This window comes from Pterocles gutturalis, unplaced genomic scaffold (assembly GCF_000699245.1).
Source record: "Pterocles gutturalis isolate BGI_N339 unplaced genomic scaffold, ASM69924v1 scaffold28624, whole genome shotgun sequence".
Classification (NCBI taxonomy): Eukaryota; Metazoa; Chordata; class Aves; order Pterocliformes; family Pteroclidae; genus Pterocles; species Pterocles gutturalis.
This window is the reverse complement of record NW_010129038.1, coordinates 16,724-33,442: the sequence shown is the minus strand read 5'-3', so window position 1 is coordinate 33,442 and position 16,719 is coordinate 16,724. Positions and strand designations below refer to the sequence as shown.

At 39.4% G+C, this 16,719-nt stretch overlaps 1 protein-coding gene across 1 annotated transcript; it reads left to right on the top strand.

Annotated features, from left to right (window-relative positions):
- Window positions 1-1,901: 1,901 nt before the first annotated feature.
- On the top strand, window positions 1,902-9,689 carry SLC16A13 (solute carrier family 16, member 13). The gene is made up of 4 exons (XM_010079832.1): window positions 1,902-2,103; window positions 5,537-5,680; window positions 6,785-7,591; window positions 9,463-9,689. Exons 1-4 carry the CDS (start codon window positions 1,902-1,904, stop codon window positions 9,687-9,689), a joined length of 1,380 nt encoding a protein of 459 aa, XP_010078134.1.
- Window positions 9,690-16,719: the final 7,030 nt, after the last annotated feature.

The window sequence follows — 16,719 nt, the reverse complement described above, 5'->3', positions numbered from 1 at the left end:
AGTACATCTTTAGCCATCTTTAGCTCACGTTCTCCCTCCTAGAGAAAAATTGGCTCCTGTGTCATGTCTTTTTTGATGTCACACATTTTGTACAACATACCCGCTTAGAATTTAATGTCCATGAAGAAATAAGAAAAAAGTAGGAATGTTTCCCTCCCTCAGCCAGATCCTATGTCCTCCATGCACTGCTTGATTACTCCAAGTTTGTCACAAAACCTCTACGGGGAATCATGTTTTTTAAGTCATGATGTGTTTAATAAGATGTGCTTGCCTATTTAAATACGTTCACAAGGAAGCATGTGCCCCATTTTGGTGAAAATGCTTTGCAGTGCTGGAGCCATGAATGTTTACTAAATGCTCCCAAAAATTCTTACGCAGTGTTCCTTGCAAGTTACACTATGAAAAGGCTATATTGGTTCATTCCAAAGGGGAATGTTTAAGATTAAGAATAGACTAACCATAAAGTGATAATTCCCAGTTTCTGACTACTCGCAGCTTGGAGACTTCCTCATCCAGGGCCCATTTTTAAGCATTTGGTAATCCTCAATAGTTTTGTACAGCACAGATTAATGTAGTGTTTCACTGTAAAGTTTTAGTATCCATACTATTGTGTGTCAGAGAGCTCCAAAGTTGCACAGTGTACAGGTAGCGTTCAGACGCCCAGTACATATCTAATAGTGGTTCCCTAATACAGTCCTCAGAGACGACAGTAACACCCAGTTTCACGCTGGATGCCATTTTCGAGATTACACACATCCTGTTTACACAGGGAGAAGACCTATTACCGCTGGAATTAATTATTGTCATGGTTCTGAATTAGATTATTGCTTACAACAACAGCAAAAGTTAGTAGTAAGTGTATACATTCCTACTCTTTAGTCAAATTTGCCACTTCGCTTGGGATTTTAGAGGCAAAGCACAAACAGAAAAAACAGGTTTGCAGTATTCTTGGAACTTATGCAATGATTAAATACATGGTATTGAGGTTGAGAGGATCCCATAGCCAATACATTCGACTTGAGTTCTTTTGGTTTTAAACATAATTTTGGTATTTGCTAGATGGAAGGTGAAATCCTTCTTTGAGAGGCTGCCATTTCAGGAATGGAAAGTCTACTAGGCTCAGACTTCCAGATAAGTGAAGTAGCTTCCATTTATTTCCATTTACGTGGATACTCAGAAGAGTGAAACCGACAGATTTCCTGCCCTTTTAAGGTTAGAAATCTTTTCTTTTTTTCTGACTCTTTTTCTGTTGCACTAGTGATACCACTCATAGGAACAACTTAGCAAATATAATTATGCTTTATCCACACACACTGTTATGACAAGAAGCTGATGGGTACAAACAACTTCCTTGATGGCTTTGACATTTGTGAAGTTTATTACAATGCCCAGAGAATGTTAGAAAGTATGGTATCCTGTCAGGCATTTAATTTTCTAATTGTTTACTATAATATTTTGGTTTAAAAAGTGGGTGGGATAAGACTCTTGAAGTTACTGGAATGGGTAGGATCCTGGGCCTGTCTTTTAAAGTCACAGTGTCTGTGTCATCTCTTTTCCCATTGTCTTCTGTCCTATATTCACATCTGCATGCTTCTTTTTTCTGCCCTCCTTACCTGAATATTATTCCTTTCTTCATTTTTTACTCTCTTTGTTTTACTTTCTACTCTGCCTTCTCTCCCCTTGGGCATCCATTTCCCAGGTAATATTTTCAACCAAAACACTGACATGCATATTGTATTTTCACTTGTGATTACTTGTGTAAGTCATTCCTAGAATCTTTTCATTCATTTCTTTAATGCTGAGCTTTCTACTTACTAATTTGCAGATCTGTTAAAAATCGTCACTACCACCACTACCGCCCCAGCAAAAAAACCTGACAGAAGATCTGAGAATTAGAAAAGATGCAGGCCAAACACAGCAATCCACCAGATGGTGGCTATGGATGGGTTGTGGTAGTGTCAGCCTTCATGGTGATGGGCCTCACCGCTGCCGTCCTCAAGACTTTTGGTCTGTTCTTTGTTGAAATCCAGCAGCACTTTGATGAACTTGCAAGCACCACTTCCTGGATCACATCAGTGACTATTGCTATCTTTCATTTAGGAGGTAGGTAGACGTGCTCCTCTAGCACTTTATTTTAATGTCTTAACTACTCAAGAAATTCTGAAGAGTTTCCTTAAAGAAATCCACAAAACAAAAACATGTAAGGACAATACTTCTTTCTTCTGTCTCTACAGAAAATTGGCATTTGCCTCCTCTCATAAAAGTGTATCCATGCCTCAGACATAGAATGGGTTAATGAGGACTATGTATACACACAGGAATCTGGTTGCCTTAAAGAACTTAATGAGTTCCTTAAAATCTCCCTTCCTTCCATGTATTGCCAGTTCTGGCTCTCCTTTTTCCCCGTTAGAATTATTTCAGGTCATTGATCTAACAGAAAACTCACTGAGTTAAAAAAAATTAAAAAAAAAAAAAAAAGCCAGTTCACTCAGAACATAAGGAAGACAAGACCACAGAAGCAGAAAGGGAAGAGAGAGTGAACTGTACCAGTCAAAGGCAATGAGCTAAGGGATCAGGTCAAATACCATATGTCACCAACTGAAAGAGGGAAAAATATAAAACATACTGCATTTGACTCCTAACTTAGTTGTCTACAGAGTCCTCTGTGCCCTTTCAAACTGGCTGATCCTTCTCCTTTATGGTGGGGATTCCATGCAGGCAGGTATGTACAGAATTTGTGAAGTCCACTCTATATATTCTCATACAGATATATAGTTGCAATAGATAAGTATCCTTATGTAATAAATGATATAATAATTTTGTTTGTGTATAGACACTGTATAATTAGATGCATCCTACTCAGTCCACACCTATCAGTGCTATTACTTGTAATTGCAGTATTTCCAACGATCACGAGCAACTTATCTTTCTTTGAAAAATGTATTCAGAAGAACAAAACAGTAACTCAAAGGCAAAGTAAAAAGATAAAGCAAGTCATGGATTGAAAAGATTTTATCAGTTCCATAAAGTGCTATCCTTCATGCTTGATTTGCAGTATTAAGGCTTGTTTCATTCTTACTGAAATAATTAATTGAAAAATCAATGAAAAACCTGCTTTTCCACCTATTTCACGAACTACAGAAATTAATAAATGGTAATCTGTCAATTTGGTTTGCAAACTAGACTTATCACTGATCTATTGTGATACTATTTTGTCATTCAGGCATATTAACTTAATGAGAAAAAAAAAAAAGCTAACACAGGGGGACAAAAGAACTTGAAGTCCTGTGTTAGGGTGGTGTTTTTTAAATATATATTTACATTATATAGGAATGTATCAAGGAAGGAGTGTATTAAGTAATAATATCAAGTGTAAAGCAGCAGAATTGTATTTGCCTAGCCAGGTGTGAAGCTGGCCTACTTCAAAGGCAGCAGCTATAATTTCCAGCAGAAAGTGTTTTTCATCCTTAGAAATCCTATTTAAATAATCCTCTTTCAGTGAATGCAGCTTGGTGGTCAAACGTTCCAAACCCCTTCTGTATAGCTGTTCATGATATCTCGGGTCACTAGGTAATTTTCCTTATCCTCTCCTGCCTTTGCTTCATTTATAGGGACCAGAAGACTTTCTGCTGAAGATCATCTGAGCCTCTAGTTCTTTGAGCATCTTTCCTGGCCTGGCTTAGTCTTTCTTAATATGTTCCTCTGGGAAGCCTTCAGTGTCATTTGGCTCAGTATGAAGGATGATCAGTAAATTATTAATTTTTCCCATTTGGACCCTTTCAACAGCAGCTTTGTGTCTTGTGTGGAAGGAGAGCACGTGCTTCTACTTTTCGGATTTGCACCTGCAACATGCTGTTCAATTTACCACAGCAAGGATTCTCCACATCACACACATAGGCCCTCTCTTGGTACTGATGTACATCTCCCATCACCTTTCTCTTTGCACTGTGATTATCATCCCTTTCCACTGTTTGTAAGTTTTCTGTGTATTGCCCTTTATCCTTTCAGACTCCGGACCCTAGCTATCTTCTCCATTTCCAGTGCTGTGGCTAGCTTCTTTCTTCCTCCTGCTACCCCATATTCAATTTCTGCCTATTTTTTTCTTCTCATCCTCTTAAAAATTTTGCTTTTGGTAGTATTTCTCCTTCAGCTGCAAATCTTTCTCTTGTCTTTAAGCACTTTCATGGATCTCTCTTGTTATCTTCAGTCTACTTTTCTCTTCTTTTGTTCATCATATATGTATGATTCTCCAACTGTATATGCTTTATCCTGTCTCATCCTTTGCACTACATCTTACAGACCATGACTGAATTCCAGTATCATGTTTACATGTTTACTGAACCACTGCATTTTTTCTGTAAATGCTGATGAGACTTTTGGGGTTTGTATAACTTCTGACAGCTACCTGCTGTCAGACAATGTACATCCTGAAGATTTTGCAGACATTAATATATCTCTGCCAGATTTATTTCACTTGCCATAGCTACCAAATTCTCTTCATTCTTACCTGATTTAATACTGGTGAACATACAACAACCTGCCCCTACAAACTGCTGTAAAACCTCCCTTGCTGACTGCCCTCTCTTCATTGTGTCCCCACCTATTTCGGTTTATAAGTATGGTCCTCATTAACTGAATTTCATTTTATCCCCGAACTCCAGTTTCCAGAATATCAAGAAATTGTAGGGAGCTGACTGCTCTGTTTGCACTGTGAAACCCCGCCGAGAAGTAATGGTGTCAGGTGTTCCTTGGGATCCCTCTAGTGGCCATGGTTATTAAAAAAAAAAAAAAAAAAAAATCCTATACTTGGGTTTGAAACTATCCCCACAAAACAGAGAATACCTTTCCCTGATAGGTGTGGCCTTGATCTTAACTCTGTGATGCTGATGGAAAAACAGACAGGCATTGTAACTGATCCTTAATTAAGCAAAAACTTAACATTTCAGGTGCTTCCAGACAGTGACTAGAGACCAGTGCTTTGGTTTTTGGAACTGTGGCAGCATGTCACATTTGTACCTGGTGCAACTTTGCCTTCATGTGTTGAAGAGTTCCTGCAGTGAGAAACTGTACCACTGAAATAAAAATTTGTGAAATAAACAGAAAATTTCCTGGAATAATATTACCTCAAAATAAACCTCAATTTTTGGTCCTTTATAAAAACATTTGCAATTCCATGAACAGATGATTTTGCAAAGCTCTAGAAGATAAAGATTAGTTTTCTCCATAAAGTTTTCTTGCCAGGCATATCAGTAATACACTCTCAATAACCCATTTTTTATAGATCAACCTGGAGATTCTATGGCTGGGATTTCTTTTGAACTTATTTTAAAATCTGTGCTGCAGGGACAGTCATTTCCCTATCAGCAAGGATCCAATTTAAAAATCTTGATTGAAACCCCCATCTAGGAGAATTCAGGCTGTTTGAGACAAACATTATAAGGGTATTTCTCCTCCAAATGCTTTATTTGATTGTTCAGTTCTGTCAATCAGCTTAATGTTCCTAATGTATCTTTCTCCTATTCTGCTGCTGATCAAGCACCTGCTGCCAGCTCACTATGTGTACGGTACACCCATCGGGCAGTGGTGATTACTGGAGGACTCCTGGCTTTTTCAGGAATGGCACTGGGATTTCTTGGACTCAACATGGTCTGGATGTATGCAACAACTGGCTTCCTCCAGGGTATGGCTTTATGGATCTCTTTCATCAGCAACTCAGAGCCCTTATTTGAGGGTGCTGATTAATAGGAGTTTAAAAATCTGACTTCTGTTTTGATTTTATGAGCAACTAGAACCAGCAGCCCTCTTTAAAGGTCACTTCCCTCATGTCCCACTCTGTAAGTAAGAATTTGTTCTAGAAACCTGCAACAACAAAGAATATGAATAATAAGATGCTAGTTACTTCCACTTGCAAATTATACGCAACCAGAAAATGAAGTGTGTTTTATTTTTAACTTAGAGCCAAGAGCTCTGTGAAGGTTTAAAGAACCTAAAAGGTGCTGAAGTCCAAGGATGTAGAGACCCCAAATTTTGTACTTTCTGTCAAATAATCTTATGTTTTGAACACAGGCCCAGGCTTTCAGTTTATTTCAATCCTTTGCTTTACTCCAGGTGAAAACAGGCCAGAAATTTGTCTCCAACAGCTAGCAGACGTGAAGCTGGCAGGGAATAAAATAAACCATTCCCAGGTCCATGCTGGATGCTTGAGAAAATGTCTGGAATTTGAGCCCTTTGGCAGTCCCAGGCTGCCCAATAGTTTGTAGGGAGCCATTAAAATCACAGTAAGTTAGAGCAGGTTTGAAGCCTGCTCAAGGCAGTCAGGCAAGAAAGTGAAGAGCAAATAGACGTAATACCCCAGCTTCCTTCACCTCCTCCCTCCCTTTCTACCCTGAGCTCAGCTCAACCCAGCGATCTGATCTCGTTACCAGCCTTAATTAGGACACCATGGACACTCTGAGATCTACCTAGTTTCAACCACACGGCCATGTGATTTCTCACCCACTGGCAAACTTGTCAAACCAACTTTTCTTTTTTTCACAGTGAGAATATAATAGGGTATAATTCATACTCCTGGTTTTTCTGCTTGAACATACAACTTATTCTTACAGAACATATGCCACAAATGTACATAGTACAGCTGAGCTCATGCTTCTGCTACGAACAAAAATGTTTTTCTTCTGCCAGTTTTTAACTTTGCAAATGTGGGAGCACTGACTGCTTTGTTTCCCACCTTCACAAAATGCCTCAGTAGCGTCTAACTGTTGTTATTTGTATTGGTGTTTTTCAGGACTTGGGATTGCGTTTTCATGGACACCAGCCATTAGCATTGTTAGCCATTATTTCTCCAAGAAAAGAGCTTTGGCTAATGCTATTGCCAGTGCCGGAGAATGTGCCTTTGCATTCACGTTTGGGCCATTTTTCCAGTGGTTGATTAGTCAATATGGATGGAAAGGTGCCCTCTTGATCATAGGTGGCATCCAACTCAATATTTGTGTCTGTGGAGTACTGATGCGACCCCTGGCAAGCAGCTGCATCCTTGAGGCTAGCCACTCTGAAACTGAGACACCACCTGGCAATGGTGCAACTAGGATGGACAAAGAAGATAAGTCTCCTATCACACATAAAACCTTCAACTGGATGCTTGTGAGACGACCAGAGTTTATACTTTATGCCATTTTTGGCATACTAGCTGCTATGAGTTTTTTTGTTCCTCCATTATTTTTAGTTCCACTTAGCTACAGCCTGGGAATAGATGAATCGTGGACTGCATCCCTCCTATCCATTTTGGCTATGGTTGACTTTGCAGGCAGACTGCTATGTGGATGGTATGCCAACCTCCACATTACCAAAACTGTTCATTTGCTGACAATGACAATTACACTGATCAGTACTTCCCTGATGCTGTTGCCACTGGCTAACAATTACCTGTCCTTGGCAATATTCACTGGCTTCTATGGATTCTTCTTTGGCACGACAGTTGCTGTTCACATTACCGTGCTAGCAGATGTTGTAGGTATGCCAGATTTTGACAGTGGTCTAGGGCTTTTCATGCTCATTCGAAGTACTGGAGGTTTTATGGGGCCTCCTCTTGCTGGTAAGTTAAGATGATACTCCGCCAAATACAGTTTACAAGAAGAAAGGGGAATGGTAACCCAAACTGAAAAAATCTGGATCTGGATCCAAATTTCCCTCTTTTTTAGCTCAGGGGTGACTGGACCAAGAAGTATATAAAACTGAAACATCATTTTAATTCCTCTCCAAAATATCTTGCTCCCTCTCTTCTCTGTGGTTTTAGAGATATCTGTTCAACATGAAAGCAGGGAGGAATGGCAGGGTTTGCATGATGGTGTTCCTGCTGCCTGAATCCCACTTGATGGACTCCCACTGTCTTGCTGTGCAAGTGTACCTTTGGGACAAGCAGCAGATCCATACTTTCACAGAAGAAACTGAAATTTGAGACTAGTGATGTTGCATAAATGCTGGTATTGTTGGGAGGGTTTCTACAGAAGGACAGATTGAACAGCTTGAAACATTAGGCTATGTGAAGCTGAAGGAAATACTCACAGAGATGCCTGCTGTTTTCAGACAGCATTTGAGCTAACCAGTATAACAAAAGGGGGAGGCAGCACATAAAAACAGTGGGAACAGAGAGCAGACAATGAGACAGCACATGGATTTATTGGGCTGGAAATGAGACAAAGTAATCTTGGAAAAATGCAAGACAAACAAGCTGCAAGCTGCTGGGACTTTACAAAGCGATATGGCAGAAAAATGACCAATGTGACTTATAAAATGCAGATCTGAGTCCTCATCCAAAGACTACCATTCATGCACTACCGTAACTTTTGTGGCAATGACACCACTAATAGGTTGCAAATGGGACAGACTGAATATGGGAACATTTTAATTCACTTTTGAAAATACAGGAACCAGGAAGATTTATAGAGAATTTGAGACAGAACAGTGTCAAAAGTATGTTAGGAATATCTGAATAAAATGCAAAGATAGCAAGACATTTATATAATGCCTGGTCACTAGTACTGATGACCTGGGGATCAGTGTGACCACTTTGTGTATATACAGTCAGATAAAAAAAAGTTATGGAAGAGGAGGGAACCCTAAATGCTTCTCAAGCTCTTCTCTCCTACTTTAAGACTAAAATTTAAAATATTTGAATTCAGAGATCCTTTGCCTAACAGGACTGATGTTAGATTGGGATGAGGGCTAGGGAGTACACTAAACATGGACGAACTTTACAATAGGAGACCAAGCAAGCAGCCTTCATCAGCCCATAAATCAACCTACCGATGCACCCACGGAGCAGCCAATACCACCACATACATGGCCGCAGTATTACTGCTATACTACTGTTTGTTTTCAGTACGGTACACAATGGCATTAGGTATTTTGGTTGGCTTAAAGCTATCTAAAACCCAGGGTCTTTACATTAACATCTGTGACACCTTGTAAAATGATGAAAAAAAGCTATAATGGAAAGCCCATAGCAGGAGTTGCAGGCAACCTCTTCAACTGTGTCTCCAGCAGAGGCCTCTCCTTTCCTTGTTTAAACTCTCTCATTCTGTACAGTTATGGTCCAAATTGCAGCAGCTGATGACAGCTACACCACAGAACACGGGGCTACTCAGATACAAAGCTGCATGATTTGATTTTTTTTTGCCATTACCTTCATTGCCTGTCATATTTCAGGTTGGAAAGGGCTTCAAACTGTATAGCATTTTGTTTTATTAGCAATTCACATATGCCAAGTAAATGAGACAGGAACTGTGTTTTGAATTAAAAAAGACTATAAAAGGGTGATGTTCCATGCACTCATGATGTAGAAAGCTGTAAGACAGGTATGTAGCCAGCGTACTCCCTTTGTGAGAAGGTATGTTCACACTGCTGAGCTAATTCACATGAGCCCGTTTTCTATCAATCACATTGCTGTCATTTGTCTCTCTGCAGGTCTCATTGTGGACGTGGCTGGAGATTACAGAGCAGGCTTCTACGTGGCAGGAGCCACTCTTGTCCTGTCAGCTGGATTTTTAGTTACTTTAGATCAATTCCAACAGAGAAAAGAAAGAGGAAACCAGACTAATACTAAACAAGAAAAGTCAACATTATCCTACCCTTCCCTCCATCTCCTGAAACTTCAAAACAGAAGGTATCAAGAACATGACATAGTGGTGTGACTGCACTGGACATCTTACATTTCAGGACATATGGAAGTGCTTTATTTTCTCCAAACTCAATATTAGTAGGATCTATAAAATGATGTAAGTTTTGGATAGGAAGGTTTGAAACTGAGGAAGAACAACATTAATTTACAAGCAAACCACACCAGTAACCACTATCATATTATTTTGATGTTGAAGTTACATTTTGACTACACTAGTCTTCAACACAGTCCCACAGGGCTACGATAAGCAAACCAGGGAAACTATGGTCTAGGTGAAATTACTATGAAGCGTGTATGCAGCAGACAGAAACCCTCCCCACAAATACAGACTGCAGCTATCACTATCAAATAGGAAGAGGCAGCAGCTCACAGATGTTTAGCTTGGAGAAGCAGTGTTCACTATTTTCAGAAAAAAAGTTGGATATGAAAGCAAGAGAACACGAATATAGTTTTGAGATAAAGGGTTTACAGGTACTCTACAGAGCAAGGCTGGAATATGATAAACGGGGAAAGTTAAATGAATAATAGAATTCAGTAGAGAGAAATGCAGTCCTAAATATCAAAAATAAAAAGCAAAATACACACACATAAAATGGAGAAGAATTGATTAATAATGGAGGAAGACCCAAGGCTACAGTGGATGTCAAACTGAGTAAGAATCCCAAATACAACTCTATATTAAAAGTAGTATATGTCTTTCTGTGCGATAGTAAGATAGAGGAGATAATTGTGCTTCCAAGGCTTTAACTGGAAGAAGTACCTAAGTTGCAAAGAATTAAGTGGAACAAGAATGAGAAAGGTTAAAAAAACATAGCCTAAAGAAAAAAGTGTAAGAAATAATATATGTCTGATTTAGAAGACAAAAGGTCATACAGATCATGAGAACAGCCTTCAAATCCGTAATAGGTTGAGAAAAAGACGACACAATGAATTCCCTTCCTTTTTAAGGCAATGATATATATAATTTGCATCAAGGCAAAGTTATGTAATGGGGAAAAACTTAATTGTAGCCTGTTAAGCATAGAAACAGACTATAGGGAGAATATGAAAACGTAGAGACATCAGAGAATAGGTAAGACATGAAAGAGAATCTAAATATATTCAGTTATGCTTCAGAACAGTGGGAGGGACTAGATGACTTCCTCAGGTCCTCTTTAGACCCACATTTCAATTATCCTGACACTCTTTGAGCAGATACTCGATTCATGAGAATAAAAAGAGTATGTATCCAAAACACTTTTTTTTTTGTAATTTTATTTTATCAGGGAGAAGAGAGAATGTAAAGTAAGGGAAGAAGGGCTGAATCACATCTAAAAAGAAACAGTAAAAGGAAAAAACATAGCACTTAAAAGATTCCAAACTATTACAGATGTCATAGCTGCCCTAGTTATGAACTTCTGAAATTTTTACCATTGAAACACTTCTATCTGTGAAGCCAAGTTTAACACAAATCACTCATCTAAAATAATTACTTCTTGTCTCATAAGTGTAACAATTATTTCAAAAATTTAATTTAACTTACAGGAGATTAGCTGAACCACTAATAACTATCTGTGAGGGCTTGACTGCAGAACACACATTGAAAGGGACGCAACTGTGTGGGCAAAGTCTTGTAGCAAGGCCCTGACATTTCTGACAAAACATTTTTCAAACATGTCAATTGCAAAACTTAGATTTTTCTAGAAAGTATTATTCTTCAGTCTCCCGCAGTGTTGCAATATTTAAAATAACTCTTCATTTTATAAAATGAAAGGAAGGGGAATTGTTGGAGAAGGTGAGGAATGGAGAGATGTTTAATAGATGCCATTTCCAGCTCTGACTTTCTGTTAAAATTCTGTATTGTATTTACAAGCCCTGTCACCGATTTCTGTATTTTGATAAGTCCTGACATCTGAAACAGGCACTAAAGAAGGCTAGTGGCATTCTGGGCTGTATGAACAGGGGCACAGACGTAGATCAAGTGAGGTGATTATTCCCTTCTGCTCCGCAGTTGTGCATCCATTTTGCAGCACAGAGTACAGGAAAGAAGTTGATAATCATGACTGTGTTCAGCAAAAGGCCACTGAGGGGCTGCGGGACCAGGGATGGTTGAGCCAGGAGGAGGGGCAGCTCTGGGGGCACCCAACAGCATCCCTGGCACCAATGGGTGGGATGGAAGAGATGCAGCTGGGCTCTTTACAGCAGCGTGTGGTGGGACGGTGAGGTAGCAGCACGAGCTGAAACACGAGAGGCTCAGGCTGGAGCCACAAGGAAAACCCAGCAGTGGAACCAGGGCCCAGGGAGGCTGGATCATCTCCATCCTTGGGGGTTTCATGTCCCAACTGGGTGAAGCCCTGAGCAGCCTGGTCCAAGCCCATGGTTGAGCCTGCTCTGGATGAAGGCTGGGGCTGGAGACTTCCCCAGGTCCCCACCAGTCTGAACAGGATCCTGTGACCCTGTGAAGGCAGAAATGAAAAGCAATGCTTTTATTTTTTTTTTGCTAAATGACCTGAATAGTATTAGTCACCTGGACACTCTGTCAGCTGATGACCACGTATCTGTTTAGTAGCACAGAAAAAGTACTAAGTGTTTGTATTCATTTTGGGACTGCTTTTACTTCAGCTGTAGCAGCAATATTCCAAGTTAAATTTCACCGGACTATCAACTGCAGGGATTACTTGCAAAGGGCTGTTTTGTTCCAAGCTCCTAATGATGTAGCATTGCCTATATTAACATTCTGCAAACAAAGATTTTCCGAGATAGTCTCAGAGACCTAAGTCAGCAGCTGACCTACATGGAGTTTCTCATCCCAAACCAGTTAGCCACTCACTGGTGGAAGCAGGACTGTGAGGCTTTAGAAAGCAACACCATCTTCTTGAATCCAGGTATGGCCTCCTGAAATTACATGCAAGGAAAGTCATAACTCTGCCTTGCCTTGATAGTACCCAACTGAATCCAGATGTTCACCCATGGTTTGTCATCCTGCATCTCTCAGAGAAAGTCCCGTAAATCTGAACAATTCCCTGGGCTCTGAACCTTCAATCAACCATGGACAAAGTAGCAGCAAAAAAACCCCACTGCCAGAAAGCTATCCAATCTTTTTTTTTTCTTTGGAAAAACAAGGTGCAGGAACACAGGCACCACTGCATTCATGGCATCCTCTTGGAATAGCTACTACAGGATTAAGACTACTACTGCGTCTGTACCATAAATCATCCAGAGATGGAGCAGACGGAGATGGGCCTGACAGTAAGGACCAAAGTTTCACTTGGAAATTACTTGAGGATGAACGTATTTTCATGAACCAGTTTTTTAGGATGCCAACATATTAATGGTGTCAGTGCAAAGCAGTCTACAGGAAAACATGTTGCTTCCTGGAGGTGCCTACAGTTGAGATAGCAGCAATTTGAGGAATAGCTTATTTTCAAAAAGCTCCAAGTCAGGCCTATAGTGGAACGGTTCAGCCCTGGAAGCCAGATAATACCTACTTCAGAGTAAATACTGAAACCATGGAGAGATGAGGATCCTCAGCACCAGCTGAAAGGAGTATTATCTCCTTATTCACTCTTACTATACTCTGTTACTGCTAATGTAGAATTAGCCCTGAAATCCTTGAGAGAGTTTCCACTGAAATTCCCATAAAACTCAAAAGTAAAGCCTTTACTTAATCAGGTGTCAAGGTACTTATGTTTCTTTGCTCTGTCTGCTGTAGGAAGCCTCAAATGCCAGAGAAAAATAAAGATTATCAATTAAGGGAAATAAATAAATGAATAAAAATTGCAGGATCTTGTCCTAGAAAGATGGAATTACACTGCCAACAGCATAAAAACCACTGCTATTCATTTGAAAAGGTCAAGGATGTTATTTTCAGTTACACTTGAAACATTCATTTCATACCTATCATCAAGATTCATCAGAGTGTCCTAGGCTTGCGACAGGTTGCTGGCTATCACAAAAGGCCTGGGTTGCTTTGGAGTTTCTCTGAAGTACTCCTCTTCCATCATCTTTTCGTCCTGAAGTGTTATCTTTAAAATTGTAACACCAGTGGAATCCATCCACCAATTCCAGTGACTTTACATTGAAGGAATTAGCAGCACCACCTCAGAGAAACAAGATTTTGTAAAAAACCTGAGATCAGAACCAGGATATGGTGTTTCACCTTCTCATCTATCCAATTCTTCAACAGCAGCATTGTGCATTTACATAACAGATGGCACCACAGACCCATGACAAAGTTCTTCTTTTTCTCCCTTCCTTGTTATAGTATTAACAAGAGATTCATTCACAACACAAAATATTCAATCAGTTGACATTTTGCCCCCCACACTGCTTGAGGCGAGGAAGGGGCAGAGACTAGTTTTGTTATCACATGGATTTTCTTTACATCTCAGTTTTGATTCTGACAAGAACAATCAGTTCCCTTCAGTTATTATCCTCTCCCAGAAGTGAAGCTTTTCTTCAGGAAAACACATGACTTGATAATGAGCTCTTCAATATTTTGAGAGTACCTCACAAGGTCTGGCATGTTGCATGGCAACTTGATAGACTGTGATAGTGTACATTTACTGTTTTACACATACCAGTATCTACAGAAATTTTCCCTACTTCTCTTTCACCTTTGGAACTCCCATTAAGTTAATCTGGGATAAGAGAAACACTGAACCATTTGGCTAAATTAGAAAGTTTATGCTTCTCACTAACATTCATTCTTCTTGCTCCCTTTATTTTTCCCTCTGCAAAGAATGTATGGTTTCAAACTCTAATGGGTCTAGCAAAAACAATTAGATCCTTCTGGTGCTAATCACAGAATGGCTGAGGTTGGAAGGGACCTCTACAGATCATCTGGTCCAACCCCGTATTCCAGCAGGGCCACCCAGACCTGTTTGCCCAGGCCCATGTCCAGATGGCTTTTGAAGATCTCCAAGGATGGAAACTTCTCAACTGCTCTGGACAGCCTGTGCCAGGGCTCAGTCACCATCACAGTAAAAAAGTGTTTCATGATGTTCAGCTGGAGCCTCCTGTGTTTCAGTCTGTGCCCATTGCCTCTGGTCCTGTCACTGGGCACCACCATGGAAAAATATCCAAAGAAAGATGAGATTTCTACCATAATTAGGTAAAACACAAAAGCAGAAAAATGGTCTGGCTCTTCCCAGCCCTGAACTAGCTAAGAATATTGATGTTAAGACTTTTCATCTGATTTCCTGAAGAAATTGATGTTGATCTCTCACACCATCTGTTCTTTCCTATTCATTTTTGAGTCTGTTGGCCATTTTCAACCACATTTAGAGCCAGGTTCACAGCTTCAAAGATAAGCAAAAACTTTAAAGTTTTGAGTCCCTCAAACTTAAAAAAAAGTCAGTGGCAGGATAGAGAGGCCCAAACTAATGATTCATTGGGAGAAATAACAAGCAGAACATGGTTCTTATATTTTCTTTCTTTTTTTTTTTTTCTTTGGCAGTAGCTAACACTGCTGGCCCATTACAGTACCCAGACCTCTGAATTAATCACAGACTGATATTTCTTGCCTAGTGTAAATGGAATTAATACAGTGTGAGCACAGGAAATTCACACAAATCCATAGGAACCAGGCTTCGTTAGTCCTGCAGCCCATGGGACAGGCTCTCTTTTTGTTGCAGCATTCACTTACCAATACAGAATTAAACCGTACTTGCCCTAATCTACGACGCTTCTATATAACAGCATCCATCTATGAGTTTTGCTCCAACTATACTAGTTTCCACAGTGTTACAATGGTGCAAAAAGTATGCGTAAACAAAGCTATAGTTAAACAAATGTGAAAATTCTGTTTACACAAAATAATCAGCCCTAAATCAAAAAAAGTTTGGATTTAGAAGTAGTCTGCCCACTCTAGGAGCCTGTACTGATTAGGCAAGTAAAATGTAGTTGAGCCATTTCTCAGAGTGTGTATAATAAATGAAATAACAAATTTTGGAGCTGCTTATTAGGAGCGAAGGATGCAGACTGTAAGAAGAAAACGAAAAGTTGTCTCCTTGCCTCTTTCATGCTAATTAATGCATTCAGAAGCTGTACTGAAAGGAATTTAAACTCGTGATAGTCATAAGAGAACAGATCAAAGAAGAAAAAAACCAGACTAAGTCAAGGAAAAGAAAGCTGTACATGCCTTTCAGTTAACAGACAGAACACAGGTCTGAAGGAGGTAAGATATGTATTTTTTTATTCTACCCAAAATTTTCTGTGTTGTTTCAAAATTATTCTTCAAAAGAGGCTTGACTGTTTCTAAGTGAACTCTGAAAATGTTTTGTTTCCTTGGCTAGAATTCTCTTCAGTAAAGTAATCCGGTTTTGCACTTTACCTGTGTAAAGTATGTAGATTAGCTGGATACTTACTATCAAGTAGGATCTGTTGTTGTGCTGTTTAAATGACAGAAACATGATTACTTGTGGATTTCTTCACTATATTGGATCAATTAGATTTTTAACTGTTCAGACTGCTTTTAGCTGGATGATTATTCCCTTAAAACTAGAAATTAAGATTACAACACCAATTCCCTGCACATCTTAAGTACAGATTGTCAGCAGATATAAATCAGTATAACCATCTGAAAATCAACAGATCAGTTTACACTGATTGAAAATCTGGCTCTTGAGCGTTTACAGGGAATAAGAGAAATAAACAACTACTTGTAAGCACAATATTAGTTTTTCTTCTTCTGAATAGTTTTTCTTGTCCAGGTAAATTGCCTTTCTTCCTATATTCCTGAGCAATTTTACTTCAGAAGTCTGCCATCACTTACTCCCTAAGGAGACTGTGTCAATTTCTTTTCTGTTGCACTCAGGTGCAAATACCTTGATGTCAGTGGAGCTATTCAAACGCAGACTATAGCTACAGTTTTGGGTTTTGCCTTAAATTGTGACAGTTGCATATGTATACGGATCTGGAGATATCAGATTGTCCTGCCTCCCTAAAATGCTCCTGTTAAAACAAAAAAGTTGATAATATTATGCTTAAAGATAAAAAATTATTTATTGCACAGAGGCACTGTATTTCTATTCTGTAGGTTTGAGCAGGACCAAGCTCACAAA

Coding starts and splice junctions, on each gene's coding strand:
- SLC16A13 (XM_010079832.1), top strand. CDS start 1,902: ATGCAGGCCAAACACAGCAATCCACCAGATGGTGGCTATGGATGGGTT. Junction 5,681..6,784: donor AACAACTGGCTTCCTCCAGG/GTATGGCTTTAT, acceptor GGTGTTTTTCAG/GACTTGGGATTGCGTTTTCA. Junction 7,592..9,462: donor TATGGGGCCTCCTCTTGCTG/GTAAGTTAAGAT, acceptor GTCTCTCTGCAG/GTCTCATTGTGGACGTGGCT.